This window comes from Cetorhinus maximus, chromosome 2, assembly GCF_964194155.1.
Source record: "Cetorhinus maximus chromosome 2, sCetMax3.hap1.1, whole genome shotgun sequence".
In the NCBI taxonomy this organism is placed as follows: Eukaryota; Metazoa; Chordata; class Chondrichthyes; order Lamniformes; family Cetorhinidae; genus Cetorhinus; species Cetorhinus maximus.
Genome location: NC_135880.1, coordinates 64,685,669 through 64,705,075, shown reverse-complemented (window position 1 = coordinate 64,705,075; position 19,407 = coordinate 64,685,669). Strand labels below are relative to the sequence as shown.

At 45.3% G+C, this 19,407-nt stretch overlaps 1 protein-coding gene across 8 annotated transcripts in view; it reads right to left on the bottom strand.

Moving 5' to 3' along the window:
* cast (calpastatin) overlaps window positions 1–19,407 on the bottom strand; it is a 247,581-nt gene that overhangs the window by 80,483 nt on the left and 147,691 nt on the right. For all 8 annotated transcript variants that reach the window (XM_078565537.1, XM_078565609.1, XM_078565567.1 and 5 more), the window contains 8 exons: window positions 18,630–18,755; window positions 14,712–14,768; window positions 8,777–8,866; window positions 8,163–8,258; window positions 7,892–7,954; window positions 6,932–7,057; window positions 2,546–2,602; window positions 1,967–2,056 (listed from right to left, as the gene is read on the bottom strand). In XM_078565537.1, coding sequence (XP_078421663.1) covers window positions 1,967–2,056; window positions 2,546–2,602; window positions 6,932–7,057; window positions 7,892–7,954; window positions 8,163–8,258; window positions 8,777–8,866; window positions 14,712–14,768; window positions 18,630–18,755 — 705 coding nt within the window. The remainder of the gene's footprint in view (window positions 1–1,966; window positions 2,057–2,545; window positions 2,603–6,931; window positions 7,058–7,891; window positions 7,955–8,162; window positions 8,259–8,776; window positions 8,867–14,711; window positions 14,769–18,629; window positions 18,756–19,407) is intronic.

The window sequence follows — 19,407 nt, the reverse complement described above, 5'->3', positions numbered from 1 at the left end:
AATGGAGTTCAGTGAGTCAAGTGAGGTGGGAAATTATTCAAGGCTCTGAAAAAGCTGCCTGTAAAAGCCTGAAGCAGTTGTCCGAGAAAGCTCTGGTGTTGACTCCCTAAGCCTCTCAGTCTCTCCACCTCTTCCCCCTCCTTTAAACCACTCTGCAAAATCAAACTCTACGGCCAGGATTTTTCCGTCGGCGAATTGGGGACGGGGCCCACTCGCCGACGCGAAAATGACACGGGATGAGGTCAGGGGTAACCCCCGACATCACCGCGGTCCATTTAAATATTCAGCAAAATCAGCTGTGCGCCCGCCGACCTGTCAATGCCCAATTGAGGCCATTGACAGGACAATTAAGACAATTAAAGGCCCTGCCCGTCCAACCTTAAGGCTGGCGGGCAGGCCAGGAGCCCCAGCGGGCTTCTGAGAAAACATGAAACCTCATCCACTGGCGGGATGAGGTTTCATGTTTGTTTTAAAAAACTTTAATAAAGTTTATGTGATATTTATTAACATGTCCCATCTTGTGTGACATTGTGTGAATAATTTTTTTATTTTTCTATTTTTGATGTTTATAAAACTTTCAGCGCTCTTCCTGAGACAGCACTTTGACAGTTGGGGAATCCCTCCTCCCACCACACAGGGGACGCATAGCACTTCCCGTCGGGTGGCCCGCCCACTCAAAATGGTGGTGGGGCCCATTTCGGCGGCGGCGATCAGCTGACCACCCACCACCGAGCCGGTGGGGCCCGCCCGCCCATCGAGGGCAAAATTCTGCCCTAAGTTTTTGGTCACTTGTCCTAACATTGCCCTGTATTTCTCAGCAGCAAATTTTGTTTGATAATGTTGCTGTGAAATGCTAAGGATTAATACATTAAGCCTGTGTTATGATCTCAGTAGGGACCAGTAACATTTTTTTAAGAATCCAAAATTTCAAGTATTTACTAAAAGGACGAAGCTCCAAGGTTGACGGTTTAAAACAAAAGAGCTTTACTAAATAAAAATCAAAGAACACAAATCCTAATAACTGCACTCTATCTTATCTAGTTGGTTATGTTAAAGATATTAAATATACAAAGAACACTTATTCTCTAAACCAAACTTATTAACTCAAATTTTCTTCCACACCTATTTGACTCACATCCCCAAGGTTCAAGTCTGATAATTATTTAAAATTGGAAGATTAATCACTTGGTCTGAGTACTGCTTCAAAGATTTGTATATAGGTTTGAGATCTCTTGGGCCTTCCACTTACTCCCAGCAAGGTTTTCCCTTTTAAATTTCCACCAACCAATCCATGATTGCACACTTCCCGTTCAACGCAGATGTCGCTATCATCTTAAGTGCAGCCACCTTGGGTCAGAACTCTCCTGGTTCTAATGTTCTTTAAATCTGGAGACTTGTATCTAGAATTCTCTCTCTTCTCAGCATGACAATCTCTAGAAGTACAACTAGCTGTTAGGAGTCCTTCAGTTAACAAGAGTTTTAAACTATTTTAGCCAGCACATGGAATTTCAAATGAAGTCCGCTTGAAAGAGATATTTCCCATTCTGCAGCCAGATTATTCTGAACTAAAAACCTTGCTTGAGACCAGAGCCACCCCCACAATCTAGTCACCCTATAATTAACTTTTTGTGAACCTTTTTCTATTGTTTATCTCACAGACAACTTGATCACATGATCAGTTACTGCATGGAAGCCATATGTTTTCATAAGGATTATTTCAGAGAAACCCAGCTCTTAAAGGGGCCATCACCCCAACGTAAAACATTTTTTTTTAACCCACAAAAAGCACACGGGCCATCATATCTACTATATCAATGCAAGTTGCTGTTACTGGACTGGGGAATGGATAGCGTTATCAACAGACTATTTTCAAATGAACTCCGCAAATAAATGGACCAACTTGCGACACAATAAAAAGAATCTTATTCAAAGACTGCAAGTATCTGAAGACAATTCTCATTTGTACCTTCACCGCAGGACCAGTGTATTTTGGAGCTGAATTGTCCGGTGCTTCTGATGGAAGTGTTCCTGCAAGTAGGTCAAATGGATCTTCACCCTTCAAAAATAAAAGACAATAAAAAATAAAGGGCAACTGCTGCATTCACTTAACTGGTAATGTTAATTCTTCCTTGTCCTGAAGGGAGCTCAACACAGAGTGTGAAGTAGGTTAAGTTTGACTTTAGTTTCTACAATCACTGATTGGTGAATTTAAAATCTGTTCTTGTGAATTAGCATGTTTGGAACACGTAGGGAAGCATGGTGAACATAAAGATCAAAAGGTTGTGGTAATGAAAGGCTAGAAGTGTTGTACAGCATCAGATCTGCTTCTGGAAGTGTGGGACAGGATTGTCCTTGTGGCTGAATTTTTGGAACCTGAAAATTGAAGATTAGGATGGTGCAATTAAGAACTGTTCTGTGATAACATCTGAAAGGTATTTGATGAATGAACTATGATGGTTTCCTAGAATGATCTGTTTGTGCAGCTCCTCTGCTATCACTGGCAGCCGCCGTACATAGCACATTTCGCTCTTATTTTTTCACTTACCTTAGCATCACTTTTACCCACAGAAACAGGGGCAGCTGTTGAAGCTTTCAGAGGTGCCTTTACAAGAAAGAAAAGAACATTACAAACGTTACATAAACAGAAAATGTTGGAAATACTCAGGAGTTCTGGCAGCACCAGGAGGAGAGAAAGAGTTAACACTGATCCCTTGTCGAAACATTTTTCAAAACACGAGGGGGAGAATTTCAGTTGGATTCCACGTGGAGTAAATTGGTACCGAAGACAGTTGCTGAGGCAGAAAATGTGGCTGTGAAAGTGAGTTTTAGTGGATACCTGAGCAAACACAAGAAGGGAAACACAATGCAATGAAGATGAACGAGGTAAAAGAGACAAATGGAATTCTCATCGGAGAGAAGAGCAGAACTGCATGGTGGGAATTCCTGGAAGAGAAGGGGCAGTGAATTAAACACTAACACAAGAGCAAAATACTGTGGATGTTGGAAATCTGAAACAAGAACAGGAAATGCTACAAGTGCAAGAGAAAAACAGAGTTAACATTTCAGCTGGATGATCCTTTGTCAGTTCCTTCAGGTTCACTTGTTTCCTTTTGGCTTTCCAGAACCATTACTATTACCTTTCTTAAGGGCTTAAATTAGATATGTACAGTCACAAGGGGTGTTCTGGCCTGCAAAAAATGAGGATTGGGCACTGCTGTGGGAAAGCAATTCAGGGTAGTGAAGCAAACGGGACTCCAAAATGTGGAAATGTTATTTTCAAACGTTACTTCATTGGCCCCAGCTTTAGGTGATTGGGTCTGTTGGAATCCAGAGCTCCCAACGTTTGGACAAGATGGGTGTCCGACATCCAGTTGTACTGCTGCATGCGATTGCTTGTCCTATTCAACCTAGCTCCCTTTGACCTATGCTAGGGTTAGAACTGCAAGGGGACTGGATGAATGCAATCACAGTTCAATGGCTGTGATTGTATTTGGCAAATATGTGAGGGACAGTATGTGGTTATTTGCTTCCTGCTCTGCCCCTCTCCCGATGAACTGACAGTGCTGGCATCATCAAGCTAATTGGAGGCTGTTCCCAGTTAATTTTTGGTCTCGGAGATGTCTTAGAAGACAAAGTGGGGTGGAAGTGACATGGAGGAATGTCTGCCCTGAGGGTTAAAGCAAAATTTAAGCAGTACATTCTGTTGTTTCTACTTTTTTAAATTTCCATTGAATTCAAAGGAAATAGAAGCTGTGAAGGATGGAAAATGGGCTTCCGATTCCCTACCATCCATTTCGCACTAACACACAAAGACAAAATCTACTCTTTTTCTTTCCTTATTGGTCCCTGGTTAACTATTACTATTGTTGATTACCTGTGACCAATCAGATTACAAAGCCAGAAACAGAGACAGAACCGAAGAATTCCTAATTTACAACACCAACAGTATTTTGCATTTATATACCACCTTTAACACAATAAAACATCACAAGCTGCTTCACAGGAAAGGTATGGAACTGAATTTGATAGTGAGCCACATTAGAAGATATTCAGACAAATGGTTACAGAGGCAGATTGTAAGGAGCTTAAAGGAGGGAGAGAAGTAGAGGTGTGGACAGGTTTACAGAGGGAATTTCAGATCTTAAGACATAGGCAGTTAAACGCACAGCTGACAATTGATAGATAAAAATGGAGATGCACAGGAGGCCAGAATTGGATAAGCGCAACAATTCTGGAGATTAATAGGACTGAAGGAGGTTAAAGAAGAGCAGCAAAGCTAGACGGATTTCAAAACAAGGATGAAAATTTTAAAATTGACACATGCCAGACTTCAGCCAATATAGAGATAAAAACAAAAAACTACTGCGGATGCTGGAAATCCAAAACAAAAACAAAAACAGAATTACCTGGAAAAACTCAGCAGGTCTGGCAGCATCGACAGGGCCCTCAACCGTGTCCGGCCCATCTCCCGCGCATCCACCCTCACGCCTTCTCCTCCCTCCCAGAAACATGATAGTGTCCCCCTTGTGCTCACTTATCACCCCACCAGCCTCCGCATTCAAAGGATCATCCTCCGCCATTTCCGCCAACTCCAGCATGATGCCACCACCAAACACATCTTCCCTTCACCCCACCTGGCGGCATTCTGTAGGGATCGTTCCCTCCGGGACACCCTGGTTCACTCCTCCATCACCCCCTACTCCTCAACCCCCACCTATGGCACCTCCCCATGCCCATGCAGAAGATGCAACACCTGCCCCTTCACTTCCTCTCTCCTCACCGTCCAAGGGCCCAAACACTCCTTTCAAGTGAAGCAGCATTTCACTTGCATTTCCCCTAACTTAGTCTACTGCATTCGTTGCTCCCAATGCGGTCTCCTCTACATTGGAGAGACCAAATGCAAACTGGGCGACCGCTTTGCAGAACACCTGCGGTCTGTCCGCAAGAAAGACCCAAACCTCCCTGTCGCTTGCCATTTTAACACTCCACCCTGCTCCCTTGCCCACATGTCTGTCCTTGGCTTGCTGCATTGTTCCAGTGAAGCCCAACGCAAACTGGAGGAACAGCACCTCATCTTCCGACTAGGCACTTTACAGCCTTCCGGGCTGAATATTGAATTCAACAACTTTAGATCTTAAACTCCCTCCCCCCATCCCCACCCCATTTCTTCCCCCTCCCTTTTGTTTTTTTCAATAATTTATATAGATTTTTCTTGTCCCACCTATTTCCATTATTTTTAAATCTACAACTAATACCTTGTCAATCTTTCCACCCCACCTCCACTAGAGCTGTACCTTGAGTGTCCTGCCATCCATTCTTAATTAGCACATTTTCTTAGATAATATCACCACCTTCAACACCTCTTTGATCCTTTTGTCTGTGACATCTTTTGATTATCTGCTCCTATCACTGCTTGCTTGTCCCTACAACCACCCCACTCTCAACTTCTCTCTCCCCACCCCACCCCCCACCTTAAACCAGCTTATATTTCACCCCTCTTCTAACTACACTCGATTCTGTTGAAGGGTCATTGGACTTGAAACGTCAACTCTTTTCTTCTCCACCGATGCTGCCAGACCTGCTGAGTTTTTCCAGGTAATTCTGTTTTTGTTTTTGTTTCAGCCAATATAGGTTGGGTAGCACAGGATGTGGTTTGGCAATTGGGGCTTGCTGAGTGTTAGGACACAGCCAGGAGAGGTTTGGATAATCTGACATTAATGGAGAGGGGCAGTCCTGAGGCCAGCCAGGAAAGCAGTGGAATTATCAAGTATAGAGGTAACAACGTCATGGATGAGGCTTTCTGCAGCAGATGAGTTGAGGCATGGGAGGAGTCCTTTGATATTACAGAGGTGGAAGTAGGTGCTTTTAGTGTTTGGAAGTCCATTTTGGGGCCAGATACAATATCAAGCTCATGAACTGTCTGGTTCAGCTTCAGACAGTTGCCAGGGCCCACTCGCCAAAAGGAAAATGACGCGGGATGACGTCGGGAGAAACCCCCGACGTCATCCCGGTCCCTTTAAATTTTCAGGAAGGCAGGCGGACAGCGAAATCAGCTGTCCACCCACTGACCTGTCAATGGCCAATTAAAGACCAGCCCGTCCAACCTTAAGGTTGGCGGGCAGGCCAGGAGACCCAGCGGGCTTCTGATAATCCATGAAACCTCATCCAATGGCGAGATGAGGTTTCATGTCCGTTTTTAATAAGTTTCATAAAGTTAATGTTAACATGTCCCATCTCGTGTGGCATTGTCAGAGGTGGGGGAAATGTTTATAATTTTAATATTTTTCCATTTTTGGTGTTTCTTTACCTGTCAGTAATCTCCCTGAGACAGCCCTTGGTCTCAGGGAGCAGTGCGCACTTTGACAGTTGGGGATTCCCTCCCCCCCCCCGCACATGAAGCGCATAGTACTTCCTGTCGGGCAGGCCTTAATTGGCCTGCCCACTCCAAATGGCAGCGGGCCCCGTTTTGGTGGCGGGGGTCAGCTGTCCGCCCGCCGCCGAGCCGGTGGGGCCCGCACGCCCACCAAGGGCAAAATTCTACCCAATGTCTTCACTCAATGCAATATTTAATGGGAGGAAATTTCTGCCCATCTAGTACTGGGTATCTGATAAGTAACATGGCAATTGAGAGACAAGGAAACAAGAGAGATAGTGGTGATGTATAGCCGGGCGTCATCAGTGCTAATGTGGAACTTCCTACTGATTCCCGATGATATCGCTATGGGCCAACATGTAGAAGAGAAATATGAGGGAGCCAAGATGGTGATCTTTGGGGGATCCCAGAAAATAATGGTGTAGAAGCAATGCAGATGATTCTCTAGTGATGAGTGAATGGTTAAGAATGGAATCACGAGTGCCGTCCCACCCAGCAGGATAATGGAGGTGAGTCCTCCAGCTGCCGTCCCTTAACGGTTTAAGATTGAAGCCATACCTCCTTCTGCATGGATGGCGGAGCAGCAGAGTGAGAAGTTGGAGCTGAGCATTTTGAAATTGGGGCGGAGGAGCTTTGGGTAAAGTCTGCTGACAGAGACTCCAGGACGTCACCTTCTGTCATACTCTGTGATAGCAACACAATAAATATAATTAAATCATCTTCAAAGGTGTTTCAATAACATGGATACAAAAACCTCAAATTGTCAATAGTGATGGCTGTTAATTGGCCAGCCAGCATGAAATCGCGGTCGGGGTCCGATCGTGGGTGGCCATCTGTTCCATCGCCGCTCCTGGGCCCACCAATCGTGCCCGCACACCGACCTAAAAGTCCTGCCCCATGTTCCCACAAATCATCACCACTGACATCGGAAACCACAGAGAGCCAATGTGCAAATATATAATAATTATAGTCAGTAACTTAGTGCATCTGTACGAAAGAGAAATAATGGGATGTCATTTTCTCTAAATGTAACCATGCTTTATCATTAAATATGCATAATCTAGAAACTGGAGCTTATTAAAAAAAATGTACTGATCCTTTAATATTTTCAGTTTTTTTTCTCCCTCTGATCATAAAACAAAGAGCAAGAAAATGCTCTGGAGGTTTGGAGAAGTGATGGGAGCAAGGTTTCAAACAAGCAAATGTCCTTTTCACTTCTGTAATGTTCCTTGTGTTCCACTTATTTTTATATATCCCTTATCCTCCTACCCAACACTGTGAGGAAGATCAGACACTTTCACCATTTTTGTTTGTGGGTCCTCCAATCTTGGGCATTAGCTAGAGTATGACTGCTGATCCCAGCCCTGGCATTGAATGAAGTGATATCCTTCAACAAACTCCCACCACTATCATTAATACAATAAGGTCATAAAGATCACTGACTTATGGGGATGGTGTCCTGAAGAATGTCTTTGTAGGGAACCAAATGTTCTTACAAGAAAGAAACTTCAGTTTTACCTTCTCCGTGACCTTTGGTTTTGCTCCTGGACCAGTGGATGAAGGGGGCACTTTACCTTTATCCTGTTACAAGAAACAATATGTTATCAGATTTTTATTAGGGGCATCAGAATTGTATAAAATTGAAAGCAGCTGTTAAAGCAGCAAGATAAATAAAGTTAAAATGACATTTAGAAAGGCCAGTTTAGACATCTTTCTCAAGGCTCACTGCAGATATTTCTTGAAAATATAAAAGTTATTGGCTTGCTTCAAATTGATTCTTGAATCAAACCTTAGGATCAGGCTGCTCTTTAAATCTGTAATCAGGTGGTATAGATCCTTCAGTTTCTCCCACTCGTTCAGCTTTCTTCTTAGTAACATCTGATTCCTGAAATGTGAGAAATAAAACTATTCAAAGCCAATATTCACAAATGTTGAGATTTAATGTCCACATACTGTGCTTCAATGGATGATAATTGGAGTTAAGTGAATCAAGTGAACATTTAGGAAATTATTTAAGGCATTGAAAAAGCTGCCTGTAAAAGGCTAATAAAAGCTCTGGAATTTGCTCTCTAAGCTTCTCAAAATCTCAATCTCTCCATTCTGCCATAAAGTTCTCATTAGAATCTCTCTCTTTAATATCTTTCTCCTTAGTTAAGCTTTTGGTCACCTGTCTTAAAGTTTCCTTATGAGATTCTGTGTCAAATTTTGTTCGATAATGTCGCTCTCAAACACCTTAAGATGTTTTACTCTATTAAGTGCACTATCTCAATGCAAATTGTTGTTGTTGGGCTAGGGGAAGGACAGTGTTACCAACAGACCGATATTAGCGTACAAATGCATACAAGCTTTACTAAGTTAATTATTCAAAGATTGAAAATATCAGGAGGCAATTTTCACTTATACCTTCACTGCAGGACCAGTGTATTTTGGAGCCGAATTGTCCGGTGCTTCTGATGGAAGCGTTCCTGCAAGTAGGTCAAATGGATCTTCACCCTTTAAAAAGAACAAACATCTTTAAACTTTGTAACAAACATCAAGGAAACATCTGACAGAGGTGAAAATGGTGCTGATAACAACTGAAGCAACTGCTGCTCACAATTAACTGATTGACCCTGGGAGTAATTATAACCTTAGTCTCTACAATCACTTGGTGAACTTGAAATCTGTGTTTGTGAATTAATGGGGAGAATTTTCTCGCCGTCGGGGAGGGTTGTGCAGGAGCAGGCGTGGACGTGCGCGCAGCCGATCACCACCTGCGATCGGCTGGGCGCCGCCATTTTACGTGGGTGGGCCAATTAAGGCCCGCCCAGAGTGATGCACGCCTGGAAGCGCTGAGCGCTCCCTGTGCGGGTCGGTGGGGGGGGTGGTGGTTACCTGAGTCGGGGCCTGCGCTCTTTCGCGCATGTGCGTGACAGAGCACAGAAATCTCCCTGAGGCACAGAGCTGCCTCAGAAATTAATTTGGATGGGCAGCTCAGTTTGTTGTTTTAATTGATAGTTAACTGGCCTCAACAGGCCTTTGGTAGTTTGGTGGGTGCGCAGCTGACTCGGGTGGGCGCCCGCCGAACTGAAAACCTGAATGACGCGCAGTGACGTCGAGACGCACGCCTGACATCGCTGCACATCATCTTACCCCCTCACCGAGCCGAAGATTCTGCCCAGTGTGTCTGACATACATGTGGGGAAGCACGGTGCAGATAAAGAACAAAGGGTTTTGATGATATCTGGAATAAAAGGTTGGAAGCACTGTACATTATCAGGTCTGCTCTGGAAGTGTGTGATGGGGTTATCCTTGCAATCTGAATCTGGCTAAAGTGTAAAATAATGGGTGCAAAATTCAATCGCCCTGATTGTCAACTGTGGTTGCTGTCACTCCTGTCAAGCCCAATCCTGTTGGAAAAGAATGGGTGAGACAAAGAAGATCATCCACCCATCTCATTTGTTTAATGGCCTTGTCAAAGAGTGGACACATGAAACTCCCCATCCCCCTCGCTGTCCCCACGTCTATTTCTGTGCAGGCATTCAGAGCGCACACTCAGTGGTGGAGGGAAGAGTAGAAGACACATTTAGCAGAAAGCACATGTTCCACGTAGCCTCCCTTATTTAAAAGGCACAGTTTCTCTAAAAATGAATTTGCAGCAAGGCACTGCAGGCTGCTGGGTAATTGGATGTGGACACTTAAAGAGAAGCCATGTCACTGCAAGGAAGCAAGAGGGCTCCTAGATTTAGTGCTGCTGCCTTAATGCACTCTGTCAAGAGAGATGAAGGCAGGAGGAAGACAATTTTTCTGGCAGAGGGCAAGAACTGATTGACTGACTTTGATCAGAGAGTAGGAGCATGTGATGAGGGTAGTCAATGCCCAGAGTGTAGCATCACAGACATGGCAGCAGTGCCAGAAAAGTTTAATGATCTCACTCGGATGGTCAAAGTGAGTGCATGATTCTGCATTTCACATATTAGACACACCACACCACGCATCTCCCATACTGTTCAATGCACCACAACACTATCAGTAGTCCAGCAGCACACCCTGACACTTAGGGCTCATTCTTAATATTCTGACAGTACACCTCATCCATACACACACCATAGAAGCAGCCACACCTCTCCCTGCCTTTATATTGAGTTATTGAGAGGGGTTGAGGAAGTGAGAGACCTTGGAGTGCATGTCCTCAGGTCCTTTAAGTTGGCAGGACAGGTGGTCAAGGTGGTAAAGAGAGCATATGGAATGCTTTCCTTTATTTTCCAGCTATTTTTGTTTTTGTTTTGAATGCTTTCCTTTATTGGGCAAGGTATTGAACACAAAAGCAGGGATGTAATGATGGAACTGTATAAAGTGCTGGTTAGGCCACAGCTGGAATTCTGTGTACAGTTCTGGTCACCACATTACAGGAAGGACATAACTGCTTTGGAGAGAGTGCAGAGGAGATTTACAAGAATATTTCCAGGGCTTGAAAATTGCAGCTATGAGGAGAGATTGGACAGGCTGGAGTTGTTTTCCTTAGAACAGAGCAGGATAAGGGGTGACTGAATTGAGGTGTACAAAATTATGAGGGGCATAGATAGGGTAAACAGGAAAGATTTGTTTCCCCAAGCAGAGGGGTCAATTACCAGAGAGCACAGATTTAAGGTGAATGGTAGAAGGGTTAGAGGGGACATGAGGAAAAACATTTTTACCCAGAGGGTGGTGGGTGTCTGGAATTCACTATCTAAATCGGTGGTTGAGGCTGAAACACTCAACACATTTAAAATGTACCTGAATCTGCATTTGAACTGCTGTAACCTGCAAGGCTATGGACCAGGTGAAAGTGGTATTAAAATGAGCGGCTAGTTTCTTTTTTCGCTTTTTGGCCGGCGCAGACACAATGGGCTGAATGACCTCTTTCTGCACCATAACTTTTCTATAGTTTTATGGTTCTATATAACTCATGCTATTCAGCTATAGTATGCATCACCCAAATATACTGACATACAGTTAATGACATTCTGCACTCGTCCAGGCAAGTGGAGCTATCACACTCCTGACTTGTGCTTTGTAGATGATAGACAGGCTTTGGGGAATCAGGAGGTAAGTTACTCACTGCAGAATTCCCAGCCTCTGACCTGCTCTTGTAGCCACAGTATTTATATGGCTAGTCCAGTTCAGTTTCTGGTCAATGGTAACCCCCAGGATGTTGATAGTGGGGGTTCAGTGATGGTAATGCTGTTGAATGTCAAGGGGTGACGCTTAGATTCTCTGATTGGAGATGGTCATTGCTTGGCACTTGTGTGGCACAAATGTTACTTGCCACCTTGCAGCCAAGCCTGAATATTGTCTAGGTCTTGCTGCATGTGCGCACAACTGCTTCAGTATCTGAAAAATTGTGAATGGTATTGAGCACTGCAAACATCAGCAAACATTCCCATTTTTGACCTTTAAATGGAAGGAAGGTCATTGATGAAGCAGCTGAAGACGGTTGGGCCTAGGACACTACTCTGAGGAACTCATGCAGTGATGCCCTGGAGCTGATTGGTAACCAACAACCAGAACCATCTTCCTTCTAGCTGGGTATGGCTAGGTTTTCCCCTTGAATCCCACTGACTTCACTTTTGCTAGGGCTCCTTAATACCACATTCAGTCAAATGTTGCCTTGTGGTGTTCAGTATCATTTGCAATCTCTCCAGTACTGAAACAGTCCTTACCTGCATGCAGCAAGACCTGAACAACATTCAGGCTTGGGCTGATTGGTGGCAGGTATCATTCGCAGCACACAAGTACCAGGCAATGACCATCTCCAACAAGTGAGAATCTAACCATCTCCCCTTGACATGCCTTACCACCACTAGCTCCCCTACTATCAACATCCTGGAGCTACCATTGACCAGAAATTGAACTGGACTAGCCATATAAATACTGTGGCTACAAGAGCAGGTCAGAGGTTGGGAATTCTGCAATGGCTAACTCTCCTCCTGACTCCCCAAAACTTTTCCACAAGCCACAAGTCAGGAGTGTGATGGAATATTCTCCACTTGCCTGGATGAGTACAGCTCCCACAACACTCAAGAAGCTCAACACCATCCAAGACAAAACAGTCTGCCTGATTCACGCCCCAAGCGGATGACACAAAGATTGGCCGGGTGGTTAACAGAGAGGTTGAGTGTCTTGGGCTACAGGAAAATATAGAGGTGATGGTCAAATGGGCAGATAAGTGGCAGATGGAATTTAACCCTGAAAAGTGTGAGGTGATACACTTTGGAAGGAGTAATTTGACAAGGAAGTATTCAATGAACGGCATGACACTAGGAAGTTCTGAGGGACAAAGGGACCTTGGCATGTGTGTCCATAGATCTCTGCAGGCGGAAGAGCATGTTAGTGGGGTGGTGAAAAAGGCAATTGTGACACTTGCCATTATCAATCAAGGCATAGATTACAAAAGTAGGGAGGTCATGTTGGAGTTGCATAGAACTTTGGTGAGGTCACAGCTGGTGTACTGTGTGTAGTTCTGGTTGCCACATTATAGGAAGGATATAATTGCACTGGAGGGAGTACAGAGGAGATTCATCAGGATGTTGCCTGGGGTGAAACATTTAAGTTATGAAGAGAGGTTGGATAGACTTGGGTTGTTTTCATTGGAGCAGAGAAGACTGAGGGGCGACCTGATCGAGGTGTACAAGATTATGAGGGGCATGGACAGGGTGGATAGGGAGCAGCTGTTCCCCTTAGTTGAAGGGTCAGTCAATAGGGGACACAAGTTCAAGGTGAGGGCAGGAGGTTTAGGGGGGATGTGAGGAAAAACTTTTTTACCCAGAAGGTGGTGACGGTCTGGAATGCACTGCCTGGGAGGGTGGTGGAGGCGGGTTGCCTCACATCCTTTAAAAAGTACCTGGATGAGCACTTGGTACATCACAACATTCAAGGCTATGGGCCAAGTGCTGGTAAATGGGATTAGGTAGGTAGGCCAGGTGTTTCTCACGTGTTGGTGCAGACTCGATGGGCCGAAGGGCCTCTTCTATACTGTGTGATTCTGTGATCCAACAACTTAATCATTCACTCCCTCCACTAAATAGCAGCCGGCTATTTGTACTGGGTGGTCTCTTTAAGATTGATGTGCAGTGAAGGATATATGCATCTTAAAGGGAATATTGCTTATGCGCAGCCTGCTTGTTCCCTGTGCGGTGCCTTCTCAATTGTTGAGCAGCTGTACACCTGCGCAGCTTAATAGGAACATTGGCCAAGACACAGGAGAAGCCCCTGCTCTTATATGTAGTGCCATGGGCAAATAGGGCCCTTGTTTATTGTCATATGAAAGACAACGCCAGATTAGCCCAGGTGATGAGCTCAAGACTGTAGTGGGGCTCAAAGTTATAACCTTTTGACTCAGATGGCAGAAAGCTGCACATTGAACACGCTGATGCTGTACTGATCTATGCTGGCCATCATTTTTTTTTATTCGTTCAGGGGATGTGGGAGTCGCTGGCTGGGACAGCATTTTATTGCCCATCCCTAATTGCCCTTGAGAAGGTGGTGGCGAGCTGCCTTCTTGAACCGCTGTAGCCCATGTGGTGTAGATACACCCACAGTGCTGTTAGGAAGAGAATTCCAGGATTTTGACCCAGCGACAGTGAAGGAACAGCGATATATTTCTAAGTCAGGATGGTGAGTGGTTTGGAGGGGAACCTCCAGGTTGCGGTGTTCCCATCTATCTGCTACCCTTGTCCTTCTAGATGGTAGTGGTCATAGGTTTGGAAGGTGCTGTTGAAGGAGCCCTGGTGAATTCCTGCAGTGCATCTTGTGGATGGTACACACTGCTGCTACTGTGCATCGGTGGTGGAGGGCGTAAATGTTTGTGGATGGAGTGCCAATCAAGGGGGCTGCTTTGTCCTGGATGGTGTCGAGCTTCTTGAGTGTTGTTGGAGCTGCACTCATCCAGGTAAGTGGGGAGTGTTCCATCACACTCCTGACTTGTGCCTTGTGGACAGGCTTTAGGGAGTCAGGAGGCGAGTTGTTCATCGCATGATTCCTAGCCTCTGACCTGCTCTTGTAGCCATAGTATTTATATGGCTAGTCCAATACAGTTTCTGGTCAATGATAATCCCCAGGATGTTGATAGTAGGGGATTCAGCGATGGTAATGCCATTGAATGTCAAGGGGCGATGATTAGATTCTCTCTTGTTGGAGATGGTCATTGCCTGGTACTTGTGCGGTGCGAATGTCACTTGACACCTGTCAGCCCAAGCCTGGATATTGTCATCATTTTGCAGAAGGCAACTGAAATCTCAAAGACATATAATTTGACAGCTCTGTTTCTGCTGTGAGCAGAATTCATGTATTTCACATTTTACTCTCCCTTGTCACTTACCTTTGTGTCACTTTTGCCCGCAGAAACTGGGGCAACTGTTGAAGCTTTCAGAGGTGCCTTTTGCAAGATAGAAAAAAAACATTCAATTTTCACTCTTTCTGGGCAAGTTCCAAAAACAATTTCCAATACTTCTTTTCAGATTTTAAAAGTAACATTTAATTCAATTGTAACCTTAAATGAAATGTGAAACTTGATCCTTTATCATATTGTTCAACAGGATAAGATGTCAACCATGTCTGATAAAAATGTTCTCACTGAGATATCTTCACCGCTTTTCTCCGTCAGCGTTTGCACCAAACGAGGGGCAGGATTTTCCCCCTGTCAGAGGGGAAGTTGGAGTGTGGGTGCGCAGAGGCAGGCCTCCGATCGTCGCCCCCCGATCGGGGGTGCGCTGCCATTTTATGTGGCTGGGCGGGTCAATTAAGGCCCACCCAGCGTGACATCTGCATGGGAGCGCTTCCCTGTGCAGGAGCGGGGGGGGTGGAATCCCTAAACCTGGGAATGCGCTCTTTCGCGCACGCGCACAAAAGAGCGCACTCATCTCCCTGAGGCTAAGTGCTGCCTCAGGGAGATCGCCTCTACTGTAAAAAATATTAAATATAGAAAAAAAAAATTCCCTGACATGTCCCCTCATATGACACTGTCACATGAGTTGGGACATGTCCATAACTTTTTTAAAAACTTGAATTAAATTTTTAAAAACCAACATGAAACCTCATCCCGCCCGTGGATGAGGTTTCACGCTTTCTCTAATTCCCACCTGGGCTCCTGGCCTGCCCACCAACCTCAGGTCCATTAATTGCTTCAATGACTCTGACAATGGCCTCAATTGGCCATTGACAGGTCGGCGGGCGCACAGCTGATTTTGCTGAGCCCCCGTCTACCTGAAAATTTAAATGGGGCGTGGTGATGTCAGGAGTTCCGCCCGACGTCACCGAGCGTCATTTTACGCATCAGCAAGCGGGCCCCACCCCCTGCTCGCCGACAGGAAATTCCTGCCCGAGTCCTTATTCTCTGCGATTTCAATCCCTATCCCAACTTTTCATGTTCTTTCTCCTCTGATTTCACTGCCCTCTTATCCTCCCTAAATCTCTCCCCAACCCAAATTCACGGCCACCCCCTTGTCACCTCATGTTGTGTGATCATTCGGAATTACAGATAAGACCACCTCCGATCATTTCCTTGTATCACTCACCACCCAAATCCCCCTTCCACACCCCAACTGTACATCCTTCGGTATTTTACCTGGAAAAAAAACTATCCCTAATTTCACTCACAATTGCACTTTCAAAATCCCCAACTGTGTGGCCTTTTGCCCTCAGTTCGTCACATTTCTTCAGCTACTGATTTGCCCGCCGCGCCATCACCTCCACATTTGATACCCTAGTTGCTCACTTTCCCCCTGGCCATACCCCCTGCTATGGCCCTCATCTTCACTCTCTTAAGCCCAAGGGGTGCAAATCCAAAGGGATATGGCACACAACTGATTTAGCCATCCTCCACCAGATCTGGGAAAACCACATAAAACACCATCAGTCCTGCTGTCGCCTGCTGAAACTGCCCACTATTCCAGGATCATCTTGGAATGCAAAGGTAACCGCTGGTTCCTTTCTCCACTGCAAAATGTCTTCTTAAATCCCTCTCCCCTTCTCCTCTGCCCTCACCTCTAACAACAAGTGAAAAAAGCTCATGGACTACTTTGTCACTAAGATTGAAACAATCTAATCAGCTGCCTCTGTCCTCCACCACCCACCCCCAACCCTCCACTAACCCACCGGACCAATTTTCCTCGAAAGCTCCTCCTTGCCCTAGCCCTGAACTCCCATCTTTCTCTTCTTTCTCTCTTATTTGACCTCATGTCCTCTTTGAACTCATCTTGTCCATGGCAACCACTTCCTGCTCCCTCGACATTATTCCCAATAAACTGCTAATCACCCAACTTTTCCTCCTGATCTAAATGTTAGCTGATATTGTCAATGGTTTTTTGACAGGGCTGATGATTATAGAGTTAAAGGAGAGGAGGATGACATGACATGAGAGAGAATCAATCTTGGCCCCAACAACACTCAAAAATTTTGACACCAACCAAACAAAGCAGCCCGTCTGATTACCACCCCAGCCATTACCTTAAACATTCACTCCTTCCACCACCACTGCAGACTGACAACAATGCATACCATTGACAGGATGCACTGCAGCAACTTTCTAAGGCTCCCTCAACAGCAGTTTCCAAGCTCTACCTTCTAGAAGGACAAGGGCAGCAGTTCACGGGAATATCACTGTCTCTGCAAATTCCCCTCCAAGTCACGCACCATCCTGGCTTGGAACTACATCGTCATTCCTTCACTGTCGCTGGGTCAAAATCCTGGAACTCCCTTCTGAACAGCAATGTGGGTGCACCTACACCTCATGGACTGCAGCAGTTTTAGAAGGTAGCTCATCACCACTTTTGTCAAGGGCAACTGGGAAGGGCAAAAAATGCTGGCCTAGCCATATCCTACTATTTAAATAGAGAGAGGCTGTAGAATGCTAAAGAATAAAGGGATCTGACTGTCCTTGTACATTAATCACAAAGTTAGCACGCAGGTAAAGCAAATAATTAGGAAAGCAAATGGAATGTTGGCCTTTATTACTAACGGGAAGGACTATAAAAGTAGGGACGCCTTGCTACAGCTGTACAGAGCATTAGTGAGATCACACCTACAGCTCTGTGTACAGTTTTGATCTCCTTATTTAAGGAGGGACATACTTGCATTGGATCAGGTCAGAGAAAGTTCACTTGGCTGATTCCTGGGTTGAAGGGGTTGTCTTATGACAAAAGGTTGAGCAGGTTGGGCCTATACTGAGTGGAGTTCAGAAGAACGGGAGGTGATCTTGTTGAAGCATACAAGATCCAGAGGGGAGTTGACATGGTAGATGCTGGTTTAAACAATGGGCTGTAACTTTCGAGCTCCAGGGTGTCATATTGGGGTGGGGGGCATACCCCAAAGATGCGCTGGAGAACTCACCCCCATGCCCCTCAAGTAAGATTTGCAAAGCAATTGCCTAGAAGATTTGGTGCAGCACAGATTTCAGGGGATTGTATAGGCGGAGGGGGTTTCAGAAATAGGGAGGGGCCAGGCCATGGAGGGACTCAAGATTTAAAATTGAGGTATTGACAGACTTGAGCTAATCAATGTCAGTGAGCACAGCGATAACGGGCAAAATGGACTTGGCGCAAATTAGGATACGGCCAGGAGAGGTTTGGATGGTTTGAAATTTATGGCGAGTGGAAGGCAAAAGGTCAGCCAGGAAGACACTGAAATAGTCAATTGTAGAGATAACAAAGTCATGGATAAGGGTTTCAGTAGATGAGCTGAGGCAAGGGCAGAGTCAGTTGATGTTGTGAAGTGGAAGTGGACACTTTTGATGGTGGAGCGGATGTGGTTGGAAGTCATCTTGGGATCAATTACAACATCAAGGCTGTGAACATACTGGTTCAGACTCAGATAGTTGACAGGGAGGAGGAGTTTGTGGTGTGGACTGCAGGCACTGGCTTTTGTCTTCACAACACTTAGATGGAGGAAATGTCTGCCTATCCAGTACTGAATGTCAGACAAACAGTGTGACAAATCAGAGACAGTAGAAGTATTGAAAGCAGTAGCGGTGAGGGAGACCTGGGCACTGTCAGCATACACATGGAACCTGATGTTGTGTTTTTCAATGAGGGGCAGCATGTAGATGAGAAATATGAGGGGGCCAAGATTCGGTCTTTGGGGGGCTCCAGGTATAATGGTGGAGAAACCATTTGCAAATGATTCTCTGGCTGTGACTGGATAATTAAAAATGGAATCACATGAGTGCTATCTCACCCAGCTGGATAATGGAGGAGCAGCCTCTCCCCCTGCAGTTTCTAACAGTTTAAGATTGAAGCCATACCTGCTTCTGCATAGACGGCGGAGCTGCAGAGTGAGAAGTTGGAGCTGAACATTTTGAAATTGGAGCTTGAGAGCTGTGGGTAAAGTCTGCTGACAGAGACTCCAGGACGTCACCTTCTGTCATACTCTGAGCGAATAATACAATAAATGTAGTTAACCCATCTCAATGCACATAAGAATCTTCATTAGCAGCAATTGCCATTAATTCTCCATTTTCTCCTTCCCTCACTTTAGGTTCTCATATGTCAATGGGCAGAATCTTCAGGTTGGTGAGCGGGGGCAGGCCCTGCTCACCGACTTGTAAAATGACGCGCAGTGACATCGGGCGTGCATCCCGACATCACTGCGCGTCATTCTGATCCTCAGTTCGGCAGGCACGCATGTTACATGAGGAGACACGTCTTAAAAATGTTTTTTTTTTCTTAATAAAATATTTAAAATTGAAACTAATTTCCCTGAGGTAGCTCTGTGCCTTGGGGAGATTTCTGTGCTCTTTCACGCACATGCGCAAAAGAGCGCAGGCCCTGACTCAGCCTACTCCCCTCACCCGCACAGGGAGCGCACAGCGCTTCTGGGTGTGCGTCACACTGGGTGGGCCTTAATTGGTCTGCCCACGTAAAATGGCGGCGCGCAGCCGATCACCGTCTGCTCCCGTCCAACCACCAAGACAGGGAGAAAATTCTCCCCCTGGGGTTGGGAGAATCGATGGGAATGAGGTTTCGATAAATACATTTCATTTCTAACATTCCTTATGTTCCAAGTATATTTATATTTCTCTT